Below are 23388 nucleotides of genomic sequence, written 5' to 3'. Positions count from 1 at the left end.
AATTTCCAATACTTTTACTTCTACTCCACTACATCTTGGATCCACATATTGTACTTTTACTCCACTACAATTATTTATTTTGATAACTTTAGTTACTAGTTACTTTGTTACAAAAAACATACATTAACCACTTCAGCCCTATATATATTTTGGCCATAAAATGCGTCACGATGCCACGCATTTTGAGCTTGTAGATCTGCTATTTTCAAAAGATTTTTATACATTTGAAATCTTGTGAAATTGGACATTCTGCATAACGAGTACTCTTACTTTAGTACTTTAAGTATATTTTGATACCAATACTTTTGTACTTTTACTGAAGTAAATTTAGGACTTTTACTAAACAGAGTATTTCTAAATTGCAGTATTGATACTTTTACTCAAGTAAGAAATGTGAGTACTCTTTCCACCACTGCTCAAAACCCTGTCCGCCAGGGCGAAACAGCTGGGAAAGACGCCCATTCCGTTTAATTACAGCCAGCCAACAACGTAACGTCTTAGCTGTAGAATACAACTCTCGTAGACGTATTTATGATTTATGATGTTTTCAATGTACGAGAGTTGTAGCCCAAAATGTTAACTGTCTCTACGCGGTAGTAGTTTAACGTAATAATCCATATATTTCAATAAATAAGTGTTTTAATGCCGTCTGTGGCCGAACGCCATTTTCACCCTCGTTTACTTCCTATTTACATTTAGTGTAATTCCGGATTTCACCGGATGCGTCCCGTCACTACCGCCTATTGGGAACTTCGGACAGAATCGGCCACAGACGGCATTAAAACACTTCTTTATTGACAGATATGGATTATTACATTAAACTACTACCGCGTAGAGACAGTTAACATTTGGGGCATGGGGGTAAGCACCTTTATTTTCAATGTGTACATGTTTGGAGTGTCTACGGGTCATAGTGCAGAAAGTCCCTGTCTCCATGGGGCGTGAACCCTACAACTCTCGTAGATTGAAAACGTCAGAATCATAAATACGTCTACGAGAGTTGTATTCTACTAGCCTGACACTCAGCCTGAATTTTCATTTCGTTTCAGAACATATTTTTTTAATGGGCGTGGCTAGCGATTCACGGGCTGGAGCCAGGCTAGTATTCTAGTATTCTAATCTACACAGCTGTAGAATCTACAGCTAGTAACGTCTAAAAAGAAAAACGCCATTTCCCAGCATTCCGAGTTGCGGAGGGCGACTCCTCCTCTTTCACCCCACGTGACTACACCCATAGCCAATGGCGAGTGTCGTTACAGACGCAGTGCAGTGCGGGGATGTAAGGAGGAATGGCGACGGTCGAGAGGAAGAGAGAGCAGAGCTGCCCTGCCGCTTTGAACGTTGAAAAACTGTTCTGATCACATTGTTATTGATCACAGCTTGGAGAAGAAACGCCTGGACAAAGTGACTGAATGTGAGCAGATGGAAAATACTGAGTTGATTTACAGTGGTGGAAAAAAAGTACTCACATTTTGTTACTTAAGTAAAAGTATCAATACTGCAATGTAGTTACAAGTAAAAGTCTGGGATTAAAATGTTTTACTTGAGTAAAAGTACAAAGGTATTGGTGTTAAAATGTACTTAAAGTACCAAAAGTAGGAAGTATTCATTATGCAGAATGTCCCATTTGACACGGTTTCATTATGTATAACAATCAATTGAAAATATCAGATATACTGTGAGCTTGTAGATCTGCTATTTTCAAATGGCTGAAAACGTAGGGCTGAAGTGGTTAATGTCATGTTTTGTAATAATAATCGAAATCTACAAAGTAACTAGTAACTGAAGTTTTAAAAATAATTGTAGTTGAGTAAAAGTACAATATTTGCCTCTGAGATGTAGTGGAGTAGAAGTAAAAGTACTGACAATTGGAAATACTCCACTGAAAGTAAAACAAATACTTCAAAATTGTACTTAAGTACAGTCAAGTAAATGAGTAAATGTACTTAGTTACTTTACACCAGGACAGTGACTGTGAATGTGAGCAGATGGAAAATATGAGTTGATTTAACACCAAAGAACTGTTGACAAAATTATAATATTTTTGGTGGTAAAGTTTAGTGTACAACTTATGATATATGAGCAATCTCAACCTCAAACTATACCCAAAATCACATTTGATTTGCAGGTAAACATGTGTAAAATATGTTTGTGTAACATACAGGGGGATAACATGATCAAATAGTGGGATCATAAAATAGGAAGTTTATTATATTATTGTCACGCCAATAGGCTCTATTCACAGCAGCCATATTATGAAGACATTCACAGGTGTTACCAATGATACTAATGAAGGCTCTGTTCCATTCTGGTCAAACAGAGTCAGGGTGCTGATATTGTGCAATGTTGGCTCACTGGAAACACTCTGTTACACCAGTGGGTCTACAGTTGGGGTCCAGGGACCCTCATGGGCTTCCAAATGGCCCCTTACATGTGTGTAACTCTGAAAGTGCACCCGTAAGGGTCCATTTGGTTCCATTTGTACACTCTCAGAGTTATGGGGGTCGTGGAAACCACTGTGCTAGACTAAATGGAACAGAGCCTTCATTAGTGTCATTGGTAACACCTGGGAAGGAAGTGATAATATGGCTGCTGTGCATAGAGCATTTAAAAGGAGCATCTATAGTATAAAACACAGTTTGATTTAATGATAACAACATGGGTTCATTGTTTACCTTGCACTCTTTAGTTTCAATGTGCAGACTATATCTTTTGATTGTAGACTATCTTGTTCAGAACAGTGGTTCCCAGACTTTTTACCACAAGACCCAAAAGAGAACCCCCGGGACCCCGACTAGTGAAAATAGCCGATCTACAAGCTCACAAGTAGATGGGCTATTTTCACTACTTTTTAAACTTAAAAAATATATATATTATTCATGAAATTCCTTTTAAAAATGATAGATTTCTTCATGTATTTATTTTTATAAAATTAAATGTCTTGGGTATGGTGTTCACTCTCCATTCCGACATCTCACCACTCCGACTAGTGGCTTCCGCGTGCGGTTAGGGTTAGGGTTAGGGTTAGGTATAGGGTTCGTCAACGTCGGAAAGGCGACATGTCGGAAAGGAGAAATGCACCCCTTGGGTATCTCTTTATCTCTTAAAGCTATTTCCATTTTAACTGCAGCTAAAGAGGTTCCCTACTGTTAACGGTTTAATAATGCCACGTGAGAGGTTAATTTAAAGGGATAGTTCACCCACAAAATGGCTCGATTAGTCACCCCATGGAAACTTGAATTCATAGATTCATGTATTTATTTATTTTTTGTCGCATTCCTAAGCCAATAATTTGATGACCGGCAGCGGTTCCGGTAGGTGACACAAAGAATCTCCTTTGTGTCTCCTACTGGAAACGCTGCCTACCGGCCCGCTGGTCATTCAATTATTGGCTTAGGAATGCGACATGGGGTGACTGATTGATAGAAAAGAAAAACAAATTGGGGTGAACTGTCCCTTTAAGATGTGAGCCTTATAAGTTAGTCTGGACACTTTAATTTTGATCATTGCTCTCCATGTTGTTTTCTCCATTTAAAGTGACTTTGAGTACTTAGAAAAGCTCCATATATATATGACATATTATTATTATTATTATTATTATTATTATTATTATATTCAACACTGATGTCTTATCTAATTTTCTTTTAACCACTTCATTTAACCCTCTAGACGTATTGAACTGGACATGAGTTGGCTCTATACTGCGTTTCCCCCTCAACCACTAATCTCTTCGCCAACATTAGCCGTTCTGCAAGCTCACAATGTATTGCGTTGTCGTGACGTGTTGTGAGCTTGTAGATCTGTTCTTTTTGGCTAATGCCCCCCCCCCATATATGCATGCTGGGGTTCAAATAGTTAAAGCACGTTCCTTTTAAACTGCAGCTTAAAGAGAGATCTCTAAATGGATTCAGATATTGTAATGCTTGAAGGTAGGTTAAAGTGATGTGTTTTGGTTAGAACAAAACGTTTTTTTGTGAAAAGGTTAAAGCTCTATATTCTGATAGTAATCATTGCTATAGAGTGTTTGTTCAGTAACAGGGTCTCTGAGTCTCTCCAGCTCTTTAATAAACAGAAAGTCTATTTTCAGGTGGGTGGCAAATCTTCAGCCAATCAGGAGAGAGTGCCCATTTATCAGCTTAAATGTTATAGTGTTCCAGTTCACCATTTTGTCTGCTCATTTCTTTGTGTCATCATCACTTCCAAATCCACTTGTTTACCCTGTGTCCTGTGTGAGTTCTCTCTCCTGATTGGATAAAATTGGTGTCCCGACCTGAAAATACATTTCTGTTTAATCAAGAGCTGGAGGGATAGGGAGACTCCTGTTACTGAACAAACACTAGTCTTTACCAATGAGTACTATCACAATATAAAGCAATTCAACACTTATTTTAACCAACAAAATATTATACCTATTATTTTACCCTTTAATGTCAACCATTGGTCTCCATATCCTCACAGCAGTGCCAGGCTCTCAGGGCAGAGGGTTAGACTCCACCAAACATCCCCAGCATGGCGTCCACACTGAGCAGAGACCATAGGAAACAAGCGCACCCCAGCAGCACGGCATCCGCACAGAACAGGGAGTGCATAAAACCAACGCACCCCAACAACACGCCGGCCTTCCTGTCCAACCTGGGCAAAGCCACGCTGCGCGGAATCCGCAGGTACGGCTGTTAGCCCTACGATGGCCGTGGTCATTAACCAGTGGTGTAACTAAGTACATTTACTTAAGTGCTGTGCTTAAGTACAATTCTGAGGTATTTAGCCGCTAGCTGAAAGCTGGCGGGTCTATATTCACTCTGACTCTGACCCGACATATTTCCGACATGTATTGAACACTTTTTTTGCGTGATTGGCTGTCGCTTAAGCCAATGGGATACGTTCCCATACTCTGAACGGCCGGCCTCGTCCTCCCAAGCTATGGGACTAGACACGCCTTTGACTGCCTATGAAGACAGTCTTCTAGGGCTGGCTGATTTTCCAGAAGAGCTGAAATGAGCAATGAGCAAATGAAAAAAAACGTCTAAAATATTCTAAACCCACTATAGCAATCTGGTAATATCAGGCTACATATCACTTAAATGTCAGAGCTTAACTCGGCATGTAAATATGATATAAATGTGTTAATGTGAAGTGGATTCCTTCCAGCGCTAGCCGATTTTGGCTAATAGTAACAGCAACTAACTAACCGTTTTTAGCCAAACGCGGTCATGTCCGCTCTCCATTAGTTCTCGACGCAAGTCGCGTTATTACACCCGTAATTTTCATGTATTGTACATCCCACAATAAAATGTATTAACCATGTTATGGTTTCTGTCCATTACAAATGTCACAAGACACGAAGGAGACGAGGCAGCGGCCCCGCGGAAGTCGCGGCCTAGCGCAAGCATAAGCCTCGCCTGGGAGTGGGGCCTTTACCCCAATATCGCCGGGCCGCCCGACGATGTCGGCGCGCTGCCACCCGCGACGTCCCGCGCCATGTAAACAAACTACCGGTTGTTGCTAATACTGTCTAAAGCATGTATGTGAATGCTTATGTCCAATACTATGTTGCCGTTAGTTGGGTTTAAGCCAACAGCTGCCTATAATGGGCCGTCAGTGTGTAGCTAAGCCACGGGTAGCGTTAGCATGCGGCTAACGTTAATGTTACACAACGCAGCTGTCGTCACTCAAACGGCTACGTTAAACATCTTATCAACAACCTGTATGAACGTTAGTGTGGTCAATGTCATCAATGCTAACTAATTAGCCCGTTGAACAGTGTTATTTTGGTGTCTTTTGTGGCTTTCTGTGACATTGTAGCAACTCAGAGTGTTAAGTCACACGGAATTGAATAGCTTAGCACTTCCGGTCGTTCCTTCACAATAAAGGTTGCAATCAATTGAAACTAGCCGATCTACAAGCTCTTAATGCGTCGCGATACACACAATATACACATCTTTAGAAAACAGCTGATCTACAAGCTCAAAACAACTCGCAAAGCCACGCGTGTACAAGTATATAGGGATAAAGTGGTTAATGCAGGTTTTGTAATAATTATACACATCTACAGTTTACTAAAGGACAATATGCCTCTGAGATGTAGTGGAGTAGAAAATTACAGATACTCCAGTACAGTTAAAACCCCTCAAATTTGTACAGTACTTCAGCACAAACAAATTCACATTATCTACCTATCCATCAGGATAACATGAATATGCTGATGGATAAGCTTATTACCATGGATAAGCTCACAACGCGTCGCGATGCAACACGTTGTGAGCTTGTAGATCAGCTATTTTCAAATAGCCTTGGTATAAAATAGGGCTAAAGTGGTTAATGTATGTTTTATAATGTAATAATTTCTATCTGTAAAGTAACTAGTAACTCAAGTTTTCAAATAATTGTAGTGGAGTAAAAGTACAATATTTGGCTCTGAGATGTAGTGGAGTAGAAGTACAAGTACTGAAAACTGGAAATACAACAGTAAAGTCAAAATTGTACTTAACAGGGTCCCCACGGTCATGAAATTCCTGGAAATATTTTGAAATAAAAAAAAATATAATCCAGTACTGGAAAAGGTTTGGAATTGATCAAAGGTCCTGGAAAAATATTTGGCTATGCATTGTTTTTGGCTATTTTTTTTAATACAAAACATTTTCATAAACATGTATAACATTACACGAAATATGTAACATAAGTAGTTTTTCGCCGAATGGGCTGTGTTCCCATCCGCACTGCCAGCGATGCGACGTGACGCGAAGCGAGCGGGCGATGAAATCTCTATTTTCGCTCAAAATATTGAATGCTCAAAATATTGAATGAAATTGTACTATTTTATGTTCTATGCTTTATTTTTGCTACACTGCCTATCTTTGGGCATTGTACATAGGAGTAAGCGACACATTATTGCGCTGAATGATTGTTTTATAGGCCTGGAAATTGGGCTAAATATTCTGGAAAAGTTTTGGAAAAGTTTTGGAAATTCATTGCTAAAAATGTGTGGGGACCCTGACTTACATACAGTACTTGAGTACATGTAGTTACTTTACACCACTGATGACATGCCTGTCTAAGACAAGTCCCAGAGTATTCCTAAAACTGTATATATCTGTAGGCTATTTTCATTTATTTATTATTGCCCATTTTATTTTCTTGCTTAATATTTTCTTTTCTTCATTATATCTATTATATGTAGAACCATCTGTGGTACAAGTTCCAACAACATTTAGCTGCTTGTATCTTTATGAGTCAGTAACAAATAAAGCTTCTTGCATTCTGCACAATCCTAATGTTGTACTTCACTGCAGAAGGACTTGTTTTGTACCACAATAGGTAGGCTAGTCCTATACCAGTTACTTATTTTTATTTTAATGTTAAGACATTTATGCTTGAATGACAGTGATTAGGCCATAACATGTTACAGCACTATAAAAAACCAAGAAATGACAAAGTCATAATATAGCCGCAAAATGTCATATTGAGGTATGCCATTTTTTGGCAGAGTTATTCTACATTGCAGTATTGATACTTCAATTTGAGTAGTTGGGGGGGGGGGGGGGGGGGGGCACACACACAATACAGCTGCTAATAATATGAATGTCAAATCATATTTATTCTTGTTTTCTTTCAAAAGGACATATATTTTTTCAAAAAAGTTTTTTTTTTTTTTTTTTTTTTTCATTTTTTCAACGGCAGATTGGGGGAAAAAAAGCCTGCCGCTAGCGGCTATATTATGACTTTAGTCATTTCTTGTTTTTACTTTATCAGCTTCAATTTAATATAGTATATCCATTTTTGTCTGCTCATTCTGCTCAGTCATACATCCTGTATGAGTTCTCTCTCCTGATTGGATAAAATTGGTATCCCGATCTAAAAATGCATGTTCTGTTTGTTAAAGAGCCGGAGAGACAAGGAGACCTTTTACCGAACAAACACTCTAGCAGTGATTAGATAACTATCACAATATATAGTTATTTAAAACTTATTTTAAAGGGATAGTTCACCCCCCAAAAATCTTATTTTCTATCAATTACACCCATGAAGCCTTGAATTCGGGGAGATTTTTTTGTTTTCGTCGCATTCCTAAGCCAATAATTTGATGACTGGCGGAAAGATGCTAATGTGTCTGGTAGGAGACTCAAAGTTAACACTTTGAGTCTCCTACCGGAGCCACCGCCGGTCATCAAATGATTGGCTTGGGAATGCGACAAAAACTAAAAAATCTAACTATCCCTTTAACAAAGGAACATCACTTACCCTACCGTTGACTAAAACCGCGCCCCCCCCCTTACCCGCAGGTGTCCCCAGTGTGGCATCTACAATGGCACCAGAGGGCTGAGCTGTAAGAACAAGGCGTGTGGCATCGTCCTCAGAGATGGCAGCAGCTCCGTGGGGGGCAGGGGCAACAGGAAGGCTGCCATAGACGTGGTGAAGGTGGTGATAGATGGAGGTGACAGCGATGGAGAGGGGACGCCCCAGCACAGCGGTTCGGGTGAGCCTGGTACATCAGTGCCTCTCAAACTTCTTTCATGTCAAGGACCCCCAAATGATGTATTATCCTACTATAAATGCGGCACATTTCTGTGCGTGCGTGTGACTAGTTCACGTATCCTCGAGAGCCTTCTGTCCGCCGAGTCGGTTTGATGGCCGGTTGTCCAGCACCGCCGTACCTATGCATTATTATGTATTTGGCCCCCATCTTTGTGCCAGGGACCCCCATAGAGAAGATTTGTGTTGAGCAATTCAAAACGATTCAAGATTTTTCAAAAATGTTCAAAAACAGTAGATGAAGCAATCCGGCTTTGTCGAGCGTCCACACGAACACAATTGGCCCGTGTTCGGGGGAGGGAAGCCAGGCGGGGAGGGTGATATTTATCATTAGACGCACTCCTACGGGCTGGGGCGGCACCTGTCAGCGGGGAGTGTTGGGCGGGAGGAGTTGGACGAAGGCTCTACGTCCTCCTGGTGGGGGCTCCTTACTGGCAGTTGAGTCGGTAGGATACAACGGCAGTGACGACTTTTGTTTCGTTTTGGGGAGGAATCAATTGGCATAACAACTAAATTGGGGAGAAAAAGGGTTAAAAAATAATTGTAAATATATATGAATTAATTTATTTTTTAAATGGCAGATGTACAAGCTCGCAGCGCGCGCTGTGTGCTTGTACATCTGCTATTTTTGAGAACCGTTGTCTAAAACCACTGTTCTAAATCCTAAGACTTTTCTCAAACACATTATGTTTTTATATATATAGCTAAAATGACACAGAAGCTTTCCTGGTTTTAATGGTCCAGTAACATTTTGGGCTGGTGACAACCGGTTCAGGTGGGGTGCAGGTGTTTTCCGTGGTCCAGGCGGCGGGCAGAGGGTCTTCTGCCCCCCAGATGGGTTTTGTGGAGCTGGTTCCTACCGATACTGCCATAGCCACTGGTGATGGAGCTACACTGTTGACCAGGTAGGGGGATGGAACTGTCCCATTGTTTTCTTAACATAATTATGCTATTGGTTACTTTTTTTGCTGAAAAGATACATAAAAATGTATTTATTATAGGGCTGGGACTTTAACTGATTAATTTCGATTAATTAATTACAGAAAATTAACGTGATTGAAAATAATTAATCACATTTTAATCACGCTTAGTTTATGCTTAGTTCTCACTGGACGAGTTTCAGGCGTACCGATCATACCAGTGCACCAACCAACAGCCAATACACCCCAGTGCACGCAAGCCGATGAGACTGCTTTGCTTGACCCATTGGATGGGAAATTTAGATTTAAAAAACTCTCTGATGGAAGCGTGGATAAAAACACGGTTGTGTGCAGAACTATTTTTTGTTGCTTAAACTTATGTATTCACTCATTGATTCACTCATATACCAAAATCTGTTTTAACTGAAAAGAAATTGCTTCTCAGGTCAAATATTGTTATGCGATTAAACATGCGATTAATTTCGATTAATTAATTACAAAGCCTCTAATTAATTCGATTATTCTTTTTAATCGAGTCCCAGCCCTAATTTATTATTTATTTTAATATTTTTTTTATACATCAACAAATCAATTAACCTTTAAAGGACCATTTTATACTTTGTCACAAAATGCTGTCGCACAAAGATAGTAAAAATAGCCGATCTACCTTTGAGCTTGTAGATCTGCTATTTTCACTATTTTTATTACGTTTTTGAAATGTTTTGAATTGTTTTTTTGCCCTGCCCAAAAAAAACCCCATAAAAGATTAACCACATAAAGCCCACCATCCGTATTCTGGGGAAAACCTTAGCAGAAAATAGCCGATTTTGGAAGCTTGTAGATCAGAAAATAAACTAGCATAGAGACCTGAGGGACACCGCTCAACAACATATGGCTCGTCGCTCAGTGGTCCTTCTGGCCGATCTACACGTTCACAGATTTTTTTCTGTTCTGGCCCCACAGTGGTGGAATGAACTCCCCACTGATGTCAGGGCAGCAGAGTCACTGCCCATCTTTCGTCGCAGGCTGAAAACCCACCTCTTCAGGAAACACTACCCTGACCGGCTTTGTCGAGCGTCCACACAAACACAATTGGCCACTTAGCCGTGCCTACTTGTTGTCAATTATTTGGACGAGCTCTTGTTTTATTGGATCTTGTTTATTTGATACACTTATTTGTTTTAACTCTTGCTCATTTGATTTTCCTAACTGTCTCATCTGTTTAAGAAAGTAGGTAGCTGATATATTGCACTTTTACTTTAGTGCTAGGTATGCTCTTAGTTGCTTGTTTTAGAAGAGAATGCACTTAAGACTTCTGGTGATTAGTAGTTTTCTTGCCTACCTACTGTATGTTGAATGCACTTATTGTAAGTTGCTTTGGATAAAAGCATCTGCTAAATGACTTTAATGTAATGTAATGTAACTGGTTAATCGATAATTTTATTAAATGATTGATTTATTTGTATAATTCATTAGTTCTAACCGTTGCACCCCTATGTGACCAGGATCAACCTGGGCCGCTGCTTCCTTCCGTCGTGTCAACAGGGCCAGAACTCGCGCCAGAACCCCGCGCGGAGCGCCTCGGCCCCGTCCGCTCAGAGCCACGCCCCCTCGCCGCACGGCCTGCTGTGTGGCCGCGCCCCCTCGCCGGACAGTGTGTGCGCGCACATCAGACGAGCCACGGAGTGTCAGAACCACGCCACGCCTCTGACCGTGAAGAGCTCCGTACTGGACGCCCTACAGGTAAGGGATCCATCGTTTTCTTGGCGACCCGGGATTCGAACCCGGGTCTCCCACGTGGAAGTCTTTGAATATATTGTTTTTTTAAAGCAAACATTTGTAACTCAAATTCTGATCCTGGGGATTCTACAAATGTCTTCTAAATCCTAACAGTTTAAAAATAACTTAAGTTGCTGTGTATCAGTGGTTCTCAAACTTTTTCATGTCAAGAACCCCCAAAATGATATGTATTTGGCCGCGGACCCCCCATCTCAAAATAGTTTAGTTCCAGGGACCCCCCCCAGAAGCAAAGATTTGAGTTAAAAATGTTGTTTCAAAAAATTATATGTATTCAAAGATTTGCATCAATTTTCATGATTTTTCAAAAATAGAAGATCTACAAGCTCATAGCGCGGCGCTCCGAGCTTGTATGTCTGCTATTTTTTGAATAGCCAAAGAAATCTAAAATGACACAGATCCGTTCCCGGACTGAATGGGTAAAAGTGTTGCACTCGTGTCTCCAGGTGTCTCTTCAGACCAGGGCGGAGCTGTGGAGACTGGCCACGGAGTCCTCAGGACCGCTGGTCCAGCGGGTCAGCAAAGACACTCTGGTGGTCAAGTGTCACGCCGGCCCCGACCACCCGCTGGGCCTCCTGCATGTCACCACGGGGGGCGCCACTGAGCCGCCTGAGGCCTCCAAGGCCGAGGCGAAGGGCTCCGAGCTGCCACACATCCGGCAGGCGGGGTTCCACTGCACCTGTCAGGTATATACCACACTGGGCTCTATGCTCAGCAGCTTATTTTGGAAGGAAATTGGGCCTCTTCCTTACTTCCTTCACAGGTGTTACCAATGATACTAATGAAGGCTCTGTTCCATTTCGTGTGGCACAGTGGTTCTCAAACCTTTTAATTTCAAGGACCCCCATAACTCTGAGAGTGTACAAATGGAACCAAATGGACCCTTACGGGTCCATTTGGTTCCATTTCGTACACTCTCAGAGTTACACACAGGGTTGCTCAAGGAACCATCAGGGTGTCTGGACTCCAATTTGAAACCCACTGGTGTAGCAGAGTGTTTCCAGTGAGCCAACATGTACAACATCAGCACCCTGACTATGTTAGACAAGAATGGATCAGAGCCTTCATTAGTATCATTGCTAACACCTGTGAATGTCTTTACAATGTGGGTGCTGTGCATGGTATTAGTGTATATAGTTTTGTGACACTAGATATCATCTGAGAGTTTGTCTTTTCCTGGTTTTAATCACTTAAAGGAGGTCTAAACGATATTTCTTTTGTTAAAATAAGTGTTAAATATCTCTATATTCTGATAGTAATCATTGCTATAAAGTGTTTGTTCAGTAATAGGGGGTCTCCCTGTCTCTCCAGCTCTGTAGTGAACAGGAACAAGTCAGGATACCAATTTCATCCAATCAGGAGAGAGAGCCCATACAGGATACACTACAGGATAAACAAGTGAAATGGGAAGTGATGAATTAAAAACGAGCGACCAAAATTGGAATTGCAAAACTGATAAATGGTTTCTCTCTCATTGAATGAAACTGGTGACCCACCTGAAAGTTTAATAAACAAAGTTTTCTGTTTATTAATGAGCTGGAGAGAAGGAAAGACCCCCGTTACTGAATAATTATCAACACAATATGATATTATTGTCACTATCGATATTATGATATTTGGTCAAATATCGTTGCAGTCGGGTGGAAACCTCACACAAAAGAAAACAGATCTACAAGCTCAAAATGCATCACATTGACACGTTTTGAGCTTGTCGATCGGCTATTTCTGCTACTTTTGTGTGACACTGTAGTATGGCAACTCTTGACAAAAAACATAAAAAGTTAACCCATCAAGACCGGGAACGCATCTGTGTCATTTTAAGATTTCTTTGGCTATTCAAAAATAGCAGATCGAGTGCCACACTATGAGCTTGTAGGTCTGCTATTTTTGAAAAACCGAGAAAATGTGTGCAAATCTTTGAATACCTATATTTTTTAAGCGAACATTTTTAACTCCAATCTTTGCTTCTGGGGGGTCCCTGGAACAAAATATTTTGAGATGGGGGTCCGCGGCCAAATACATATCTAAAAAAGTTTCCTAAATCCTAACAGTATGTTGCTATATCAGTGGCGCTCCAACTTTTTCATGTCAAGGACCCCCAAAATTATATGTATTTGGCCGCGGACCCCCATCTCAAAAATATTTCGTTCCAGGGTCCCCCCCAGAAGCAAAGATTTGAGTTAGGCTACAAATGTTCGCTTTAAAAAAATATGTATTCAAAGATTTGCACACATTTTCATGATTAAAAAAAAAAATAGCAGATCTACAAGCTCCGAGCGCCGCGCTACGAGCTTGTAGATCTGCTATTTTTGAATAGCCAAAGACATCTTAAAATGACACTAGCTGCGTTCCCGGATTGAATTGGTAAAAATATGAAGCTATGAGGATTCTGCCCGACGACAGCAATGAAATATAGCGATATTTGGTTTTGTCCACGTCATCACCAGGTTAACGGCAGAAGAGGCAAAGCTGCTACAGATGGGACGAATCAGCCGGGGTCCAGGAAACGTGCTGCCGGTTCTAATTCTACTACCAGTGCGACCACTTCGGAGCCTTGCCTCCACTTCTATGCGTGTGTGTGTGCCTTCGCCAGTGACGACAAGATGGACTTCGATTGTTCCGGTCTGATCAACTACAATTTCAACGGTACAGTAACCGGCTAGAACAGGGGTCTTCAACCTTTTCAGCCCAAGGACCCCCTAGCTGAGAGAGAGATGAAGCAGGGACCCCCTCTATATTGTAGAAAATTGTTTCAGATTAAACTTGTTTTTCTCTTTTTCCCCTCTACACCTCTATACCTCTTTGCAAAAAATAGCCGAATTGTAGATCTGCTATTTTTGGCTAAAGTTCCCCCTCAGGATAAGGATGCTAGGGTTCAAAGTTGTTAATGTAAAAAAAAGGGGGGGAAAATCCTCTCACACAAAGATTTGGCGGACCCCCTATAGTAGCTTTGAGGACCCCCTAGGGGTCCCGGACCCCCTGTTGAAAACCTCTGGGCTAGAAGGTTTCATTTATAGTTGGCGTCAGTGGCATTCTTCTGTGAAAATAAGTTAAGCATTTGTGTTAACCCATTCAAACCGGGAACGCATCTGTGTAACCACTTTATCCATATTTTATTCTTTGGTTATTCAAAAATAGCAGCAATAGCATACAAGCTCATTAGCGCACTATGAGCTTGTAGATCTGCTATTCTTGAAAAATTGTGAAAATGTGTGCAAATCTTTCAATATATATCTTTTTTTAAAGCGAACTTTTTTAACTCAAATCTTTGTTCTGGGGGGGTCCCTGGAACAAAATAGTTTGAGATGGGGGTCATTTTGGGGGTCCTTGACATGAAAAAGTTTGACAACCATTGATATAGCAACATAATTAGGATTTAGAAGACATTAGAATGTATATTCAAAGATTTGCACAAATTTTCACGATTTTTCAAAAATAGCAGATCTACAAGCTCATAGCGTGACACTCGGTGCCGCGCTATGAGCTTGTATATCTGCTATTTTTGAATAGCCAAAGAAATCTAAAATGACAGAGATGGCTCTATATTTTGATAGTAATCATTGCTATAGAGTGTTTGTTCAGTCACAGGGGTCTCCCCATCTCTCCAGCTCTTTAATAAACAGAAAATAAATGTTCAGGTCGGGATACCAATTGTATCTGTAAATGAGCAGACAACTGGAACTGGAACACAAGCTGATAAATGATCGTTGAGGGGTTCTTGGTTGGCTGCGTGCACCCCCAAAAAAAAAAAAAAAAAATGTTTTTCTTTTCTTCAAAAACTAAAAAAAAAAGTCTTCATAAGTCGTCCCTGGCAGTGAGTGAGTTAACAAAACAATACCTTTTCAGTTTTAACCAAAAATATCACACCACCTTTAACCTGCATGAGCCCTTGCGTCCCTAATCTGGGCATGTCATAATAAGTGAACATTGGGGACAAAAATAACCGATTGGCAAGCGCGCAGCGCGTCGCAACGCTGTGCGCTGTGGGCTTGCTAATCGGCTATTTTTGGCAAAGAGATTTGGTGTAGAGAGAGGACCAAGTACAGATCCCTGGGGGACTCCGGTCAATGAGGTATATAGGGTTTGAAGTGGTTAATGTCAATGTTAGTATATGTGTCATTTGGTATAAAAAACGTCATATTGTTTATCCTTCATGTCTCTCCAGATGTTCATCAAAGCAGTGAGTCTAGACTCTTCTCTGCTCCTGACAAGATCCAGCATCTTTCTGGACATCCAGACGACCTCCAACACAACCCAAAGAGACACTGCATGGACCATTCTGTCACTGGTACAAAGATTCACTATGATACCCACACAAATACTGTATATATGAGATCCCACGAGAGTGTTGCTGGGACAAAGAAAGGTTGATAAAGTAGATTTTCAACTGATTCGTCTCTCTGAAAAAAGCCATTTTAGTGTCAAAATGTTCGGAATATTGTGTGGCTTGTGACGATCGGGTACGATATTTAGTTCAGTTTACCATGGGGCTTAAGAATGGTTCAGAAGCTGTGTTCACGTTCACTCTTCCATTGGAATGAATACATTCCAACCTGCTTCCGCTCTCTTAAAAAGGTGTCCGCCTACGTCACGCACATACGGGAAGTAAACAGGAGATGGCACGTCTTGCTATAGGCTCTATGCACAGCAGCCATATTATCACTTCCTTCACAGGTGTTACCAATGATACTAATGAAGGCTCTGTTCCATTTAGTGTAGCACAGTGGTTTCCACGACCCCCATAACTCTGAGAGTGTACAAATGGAACCAAATGGACCCTTACGGGTCCATTTGGTTCCATTTGTACACTCTCAGAGTTACACACCTGTAAGGGGCCATTTGGAAACCCATGAGTGTCCCTGGACCCCAACTGTAGACCCACTGGTGTAACAGAGTGTTTCCAGTGAGCCAACATGCACAATATCAGCAACCCTGACTCTGTTTGACCAGAATGGAACAGAGCCTTCATTAGTATCATTGGTAACACCTGTGAATGTCTTCATAATATGGCTGCTGTGAATAGAGCCGCCTTGGCTCGCCTTCACGACAGCATCGCCACCAAATATAAACAAGGAAGTGGATGTAGTCTTGTGCATCTTCCCAAACAACCGCAACATTTTACGAAGGCGTCTGCAACCATCATTTTTTTCACGTCCACAACACCGTCGACGGAGGTCCTCAGCCAGACAGCCACACACATCTTTGTCATTGCGACGTCACTTTTGCCACGCGGCACCTCGGTCGACACTTGGTCGCTTGGTCTCTCGAGCCAGACTGTTGGCTCACGCGATTTTCAAATGCTTCCACGTTAAACCAGAGGTTCTCAAACTTGTTTCATGTCAAGGATCCCCAAATTGATACATATTAGCCCGCAGGCCCTCAATTCGAATAGATATTCAAGGGACCCCCATATGTCAGTGTGGTATATGGTGTGGTTCTATTGCAATGATTTTCAGCCTTTTTAATTTCAAGGACCCCCACTTTGATATGCGTTAGGTTAGATAATTGGAACCCCAATTTAAAATCTTTGGAACCACAATCTACACTGTAATATTGTGTTAATTTAACTAACTGTACAAATGGAACCAAATGTCCATTTGGTTCCATTTGTACACTCTTAGAGTTACAGACCGACAAGGGTCCATTTGGTTAAGTGGGGTCCTCGGATCCCACTTTGAGAACCAGTGATCTAAACACAAGCGCTGAAGCCCCCCCTAATTTAAATCAAATTAGTCCAAGCCGGTATATCTTGCTGCTTAGCAGAAGTGGAAATAAAAATATATATTTGAAAGACATTTTAACATGTATTTTTGTGAATGGAAATGACGAACAGATGACTGCTTCCATTCGCATATTATTCAGGAGGTGTAGTTACAGACTATGTTGCATTCAGAGATTGTGCAATAGTTGTCTAGCTTGAGAGACTACTTGTCGCTCAAAGCATACATTGGCCTTGATATAAACATTTCTTAAGTGTGATGCCTACATTTTATACTCGACTTATTTTATTTCCTCACACATTTTCTTTTGTGTGCGTCTTCTTCTGTCGTTCTCCAGCCTCCACAGTGGTGCTTCCTGTCGGCCTGGGGGCGGAGGTGACGCCACTTCCTGTCGGCTTGGGGTCAGAGGTGACGTCACTTTCTGTCGGCTTGGGGTCAGAGGCCGTGTCACCCCCCAGTCTGAGGAAAGCCGTTCAGAGGAAACTCCCTCATCATCCCTTTATGATGAAGAGCCCAGGTACTGGCTGTGGCACCACTGCCCCCCCCCCCCACCCTCTTATCTCAGGGGTGTCCAAACCTTTTTTCAAAGGGAGCCATATAATAGTTGAAAATATGAATCTAGCTTCACCCATTAAGACCTGAGGCCGATTCTAGAAAATGTCTTCTAAATCAGTAGTTCTCAAACGTTTTCGTGCCAAGGACCCCCATCTGAAAATGTGTTGGGCCGGCCAGGGACACCCAGAAGAGAAGATTTGCGTTAAAGAAATTCAAAAACCTTTTCGAAACACTTTCAAGATTTTTCAAAAAAATAGCAGGAGCTTATAGATCTGCTATTTTTTTGAATAGCCAACGTTAAAATCTAAAATGACACAGATGCTCTCCCGGTTTAAATGGGTTTAAGGCCGACTTGGTCTCCTGTCATATACTGTACCTTTGGACCGTAACAAAGTCACACATACATCTTATCCATCTTCCAGGGAGCAGCCAGGCAGTGGATGAACACAACGTATCCATGGGCTTCCACCAGTGGCTGGCTGGCGTGACGGAGAGGATCCACCAGACCATGCACTACCAGTTTGATGGTAAGACCGTTAATCACACATACAGGAAGGATGAATGACAACCTCACATTACTTAGGTATCTTGGCCAGACACTCTTATCCAGAGCGACTTCCAATAAGCAAGGCAATTACACACACAAATTAAGTAAAAGTATCAATACTGCAATGTAGAAGTAGTTAGAAGTAAAAGTCCGGAATAAAAAAGGTACTTGAGTAAAAGTACAAAAATGGTTGAAATTAGCAGATCTACAAGCTCGCAATGCGACGCGCTGTGAGCTTGTAGATCGGCTATTTTCAAATAGTCTATATATAAAATAGGGCTAAAGTGGTTAATGCATGTTTTATAATATAATGATTTATATCTGCAAAGTAAATAGTAACTAAAGTTTTCAAATAGTTGTAGTGGAGTAAAAGTCCAATATTTGCCTCTGAAGTGCTCAGAGTCAAAAAACAGAAAGACAAAACAACAACAGTTCAGATAGTAGCCTAAGCCAGAAGTCTAGTTCACTGGTTACTAGACACAAAGCATGCATTCCTGTAGAGCTACACACCCACAACACACATGGACACGTTCAAACATGAAGTAGTAATTGTAATGATAACTTTGATAATTTCTTCCACACGTGGTTAACTCTTTGACTGCCAGAAATAAAACGTAATTTGCCAAGCCACTGCCAGGGATTTTCGAGTGTTTTCACTAGCCTTTGAAAAATCCTAGAATATTCATCTCCTGTGTGATCGATCCCCCGCAGTCATAGAGTTCATATTTTGGGATGTGTGGTTACTAATATTTTGGGTGTTTTTTTTTTGCACCAGGGAAGCCAGAAGCGTTGGTGTACCACATCCCACAGGAGTTCTTCAATGCCCTGCAACACCGCCTGTCCCTGGGATCCAAGAAGAGACGACTGCCCAACACAACGACAGGTATTCACATCTAACACTACACTTAACATCCAACCAAACACCTAACCCTACACCAAGGGTCTTCAACAGGGGGTCCGGGACCCCCTAGGGGGTCTTCAGAGTTACTTTTTCTTTGTTTTTACATTAACCACTTGAACCCTAGCATCCCTACTCTGAGGGAAACATTAGCAAACAATAGCAGATCTACAAGCTCAGCGCGAGGTGTTTGTGAGCTTGTAGATCTGCTATTGTTGGCAAATAAGTTTGGTGTAGAGGGAAAAAAGAGTGGCTAATGTGTAAAAGAATATATAAATTTGCACAACACTGATCATAGCGATGTCAAACAAGTCTATGAAGCTATCTATGAAATCTAGGAAAAAGTTTAATCTGCAACACAATTTTATTTTAGTGGGGGGGTCCCTGCTTCATCTTTCTCTTAGCTAAGGGGTACAGTCGGGTCCATTTGGTTCCATTTGCACACTGTCAGAGTTAAGGGCGGGTCCTTGAAATGTTAAAGTTTGAGACCCACTGCTTTAACCCATTAAGACCTGGAACTGTGTCATTTTTAGATTTGAGCTAAAAAGCATTATTTTACACTTTAGGCTTTTCAAAAATAGCAGATATACAAGCTCGTAGCGCGTCACCGAGTGCCGCGCTACGAGCTTGTAGATATGCTATTATGCTATTTTTGAAAAGTCGTGAAAATGTGCGCAAATCTTCTGAATATATATATATATATATATATATTTAATGCGAATATTTTTAACTCAAATCTTTGCTTCTGGGGGTCCCTGGAACAACATATTTTGATGAGGGTCCGCGGCCAAATACATATAATTTCGGGGGTCCTTGACATGAAAAAGATTGAGCACCACTGATACAGAAACATACTGTACGTTTTTTCAGAAAACTGTTGAGATTTAGTAGACATGTAGAATCGGCTTCAGGTCTCAATGGGTTAATATATACAGTATATATGCGATGTGTTGCTAATATTATGTGTCTGTGCTCTCTGCTATGTCAGCATTTGTAAGGAACGACTCTCTACCTCTGGGCTCGTTCTCCAAATACACCTGGAACATCACCAACCTGATGCAGGTCAAACGCATCTTTGACACCCCGCAGGTACCCCACCACGTCCCCTTCCCTGTTCACCTCCTACTGGAGATGTTAACATTATTTTTTACTAACATTAAAGGTGGAGTAAGTGATTTTATTTGGTTAAAATAAGTGTTTAAATGGGAAGTGATGTTACAAAGACATGAGCTGACAAAACTGGAACTGGAAGACTAAAATTAAGCTGATAAATGGGTACTCTCTCCTGATTGGCTGAGATGACTTTCTAATGGACAAAAATAAAATAATAATAAATGAATTGTTTAACTGATAGTATTCATGGGTTATCATTTGTATTATTGTTAGCGGTTAATCATTAATAACTCATTGAGTGCCATTAACGTGTTTTTTTTGGAACCCAAGATATCATTATCTGAAGATTTGTAGCTCCATCCACTCCTTGTTTAACTTATAACTGAAAAAGGCTGTATCTCGCTTCCTAAGCACTTTTTTTTTACTTTGAATTTTTGTTTTGTTTTTAAATCGTACTGGCCAGAAATAGACAGAAATAATTCAGGCACTCAGTGAGTTGATAAATATTACATATTTAATACAACTTTAGTTCCATGTTTGGTGTTGTGTATAGATGCCCCTGGAACTGACCCAGAGTTTTGTGAAGAACATGGACGGTTCCTACTCCCCGTTCCACCATCCAGACTGTCCCGCCGACCCACTCCGTCCGGACAGAGCCGCCGATCCGCAGCGTCCGGACGGGTCCAGAACGGACAGGCCTCTGGCTATCAGACCCATGGAGCTACGCACCTTCCTCAAAGTGGGTGAGTGTCGAGAGACATTTTGGTTTGTGGAAGGATCCGCGGGGCCCTTGCCTTGGAATGCCATGTACGGGATGAGGAGAGAGTGGAAATCTGACATGGGAGTTGACCTCAGGAGACCGGGAACGCATCTGTGTAATTTTTCAGATTTATTTGGCTCAAAAATAGCAGATATACAAGCTCATAGCGCGGCACTTTTTGACCTGATGGTCGAATTTGACCTGACGGTCAAGATTCAGTTTATCCCCTGAGCAAACAGGCATGCTCTATTAGCTAAATGGTAAAAAATGTCAGCACTTGCGCAGGAAACCGGGTTCAAATCCGGGGGTAGAAGAGGAAAGTTACATAGTGCTGCTTTAACAAGAGCTTGTGACTAAATAATAGGCTCTATTCACAGCAGCCATATTATGAAGACATTCACAGGTGTTACCAATGATACTAATGAAGGCTCTGTTCCATTCTGGTCAAACAGAGTCAGGGTGCTGATGTTGTGCATGTTGGCCCACTGGAAACACTCTGCTACACCAGTGGGTCTACAGTTGAGGTCCAGGGACCCTCATGGGCTTCCAAATGGCCCCTTACAGGTGTGTAACTCTGAGAGTGTACAAATGGAACCAAATGGACCCGTAAGGGTCCATTTGGTTCCATTTGTACACTCAGAGTTATGGGGGTCGTGGAAACCACTGTGCTAGACTAAATGGAATAGAGCCTTAATTAGTATCATTGGTAACACATGGGAAGGAAGTGATAATATGGCTGCTGTGCATAGAGCCTATTGGATCCATTGGAACATAGATTATTTCTTCCATTTTCCTGAATAGTATAGATATGAGCATATATATATATTTATATACAGTAGGCCTACATGAAATCTACTCAGTGTAAAACAAGTGTAACAGAGGCCTCTATCTATATCTGTACCAGGAACCTTCACAGCAGATCAGAAGGAAGCCACTCCGTTTGTGATCGAGTGGATCCCCGACGTCCTCCCTCGCTCGCGGGTCGGAGAGCTGCGGATCCGCCTCGAGTTTGGCCACGAGCAGAGCGGCGGTCCGGCGGAACACGGTGCAGCATCGAACCCGAGGAGGAACGGAGGGGCGCAGAGCAGCGGCACCAATAGCAACAAGATGACCCCAGCGGTCTCCATTCAACCCCCACACTCGCAACCTGTTGAAGTCCTGCAAATCGTGCTGTAGATCACTTGGTTCTCAAACTTTGTCATGTCAAAGGACCACCAAATGAATGTCTGTTTGGCCGCGCGGACCCCCATCGGGAAATATCTTGTGCCAGGATTTGTGATGTGTCTCCAAAAAACTAAACAAAACTATCTAGGGGTGTTAATATTATTATTATTATTATTATTATTATTATTATTATTATTATTATTATTATTATTATTACTATCTCAGCTGAGGCTTCATTTACATACAGGCTTTATAATTCATTTTTTTTAAATATTTTAATTTGGGAGGTGTGATATCTCCATGAATTTCATGCAATGCCTCTTGTCTACCAGTAGGTGTCCTACCATACCCACAGGATACAATACAAGAGCAGGGGGACCAACCACCACCATACCACTGCATTTATATTTTACTAACATACTTTACCATACATGTTTATTCACTAAAAGCAAACTCATGGATTGCGTTGTTAAAGGTAATTTTTATGTTGTGCTTCCATCTTGTCGCTGTCAGGCAGGAACCTTGTATCTCCATACTTCAACTTTTTAGGTTTTTCATTAAATGAATGCCCTACTTTTGTCATACTACAGTGTCACACAAGTTGCCAACATTTTTGAGATTTATTTTTAAGTGAAGTGAAAATCATGAAAGGGATAGTTCACCCAAAAAATGACTTTTTTTCTATTTCTAGTCACCCCATGGAGACTTGAATTCATGGATATTTTTTAGTTTCTTGTCGCATTCCTAAGCCAATCATTTGATGACCAGCGGACTGGTAGGCAGCGGATCCGGTAGGCGAAACAAAAGAGACTCTTTTTGTCTCCTACCGGAACCACTGCTGGTCATCAAATGACTCCATGGGTGACGATAGAAAGAAAAGTCATTTTGGGGGTGAACTATCCCTTTAATTGTGTCTGTGGGTTGTATGGATATTGAACCAATGAAAAGTATTAACAAGAGATTGTGAATAAATAATTTAGATACTTTGGAAAGCAGGTTTCCTGAAAATGTACGGTGTTGGACACACAAGGTCATCGTATTCTCTTCAAGCCTCAATGTTCTTTAAGAAAAAGAACCTGTGAAAAAGAAACGGTTGTTAAATATAGTTTTAAAAAAATGAAAGATTTGGGAAAGATGAGTTAAACTAACAGGTTTTGGCTGCATTAGCAGTGCTAATATACTGTATGGCTGAGTTATATTTTTGGATGTAATAGATTTCAATTATATTTTTTCAGTTAGTAAAGTTGAAAAGCAATGAACTACTGGGATTTGAACATGGAATATTCTGGTTGTGAGCCCTGTATCTAAACCACTGCACCAAATTGGTTCTTATTTATTCTGTTCACTTGCGTGGTGTTCAGTGAAAGATTAGATAAAGGTAAAAG

At 41.2% G+C, this 23388-nt stretch overlaps 1 protein-coding gene across 3 annotated transcripts; it reads left to right on the top strand.

Annotated features, from left to right (window-relative positions):
* The first annotated feature begins 1273 nt into the window (after positions 1-1273).
* cUnh2orf42 (chromosome Un C2orf42 homolog) lies at positions 1274-22104 on the top strand. 3 transcript variants are annotated; one of them, XM_084046233.1, is made up of 14 exons: positions 1274-1414; positions 4459-4664; positions 8280-8473; positions 9305-9434; positions 10955-11192; positions 11693-11932; positions 13694-13892; positions 15412-15534; positions 17304-17483; positions 17944-18048; positions 18844-18951; positions 19955-20055; positions 20633-20822; positions 21759-22104. In XM_084046233.1, the coding sequence occupies exons 2-14, from the start codon at positions 4510-4512 to the stop codon at positions 22013-22015; spliced, it is 2220 nt and encodes a 739-aa protein (XP_083902359.1). In that variant the 5' UTR covers positions 1274-1414; positions 4459-4509; the 3' UTR covers positions 22016-22104. The 3 variants fall into 3 exon arrangements, with proteins under 3 accessions (XP_083902359.1, XP_083902358.1, XP_083902360.1); XM_084046232.1 differs by having other exon boundaries at positions 21744-22104; XM_084046234.1 differs by having other exon boundaries at positions 20633-20818; positions 21744-21926.
* The last annotated feature ends 1284 nt before the right edge of the window (positions 22105-23388 follow it).

Source organism: Gymnoscopelus microlampas, assembly GCF_963454915.1.
Source record: "Gymnoscopelus microlampas genome assembly, chromosome: 21".
NCBI classification, from domain to species: Eukaryota; Metazoa; Chordata; class Actinopteri; order Myctophiformes; family Myctophidae; genus Gymnoscopelus; species Gymnoscopelus microlampas.
The sequence above is the reverse complement of the archived record's forward strand: the minus strand, read 5'-3'. Positions and strand labels throughout refer to the sequence as shown.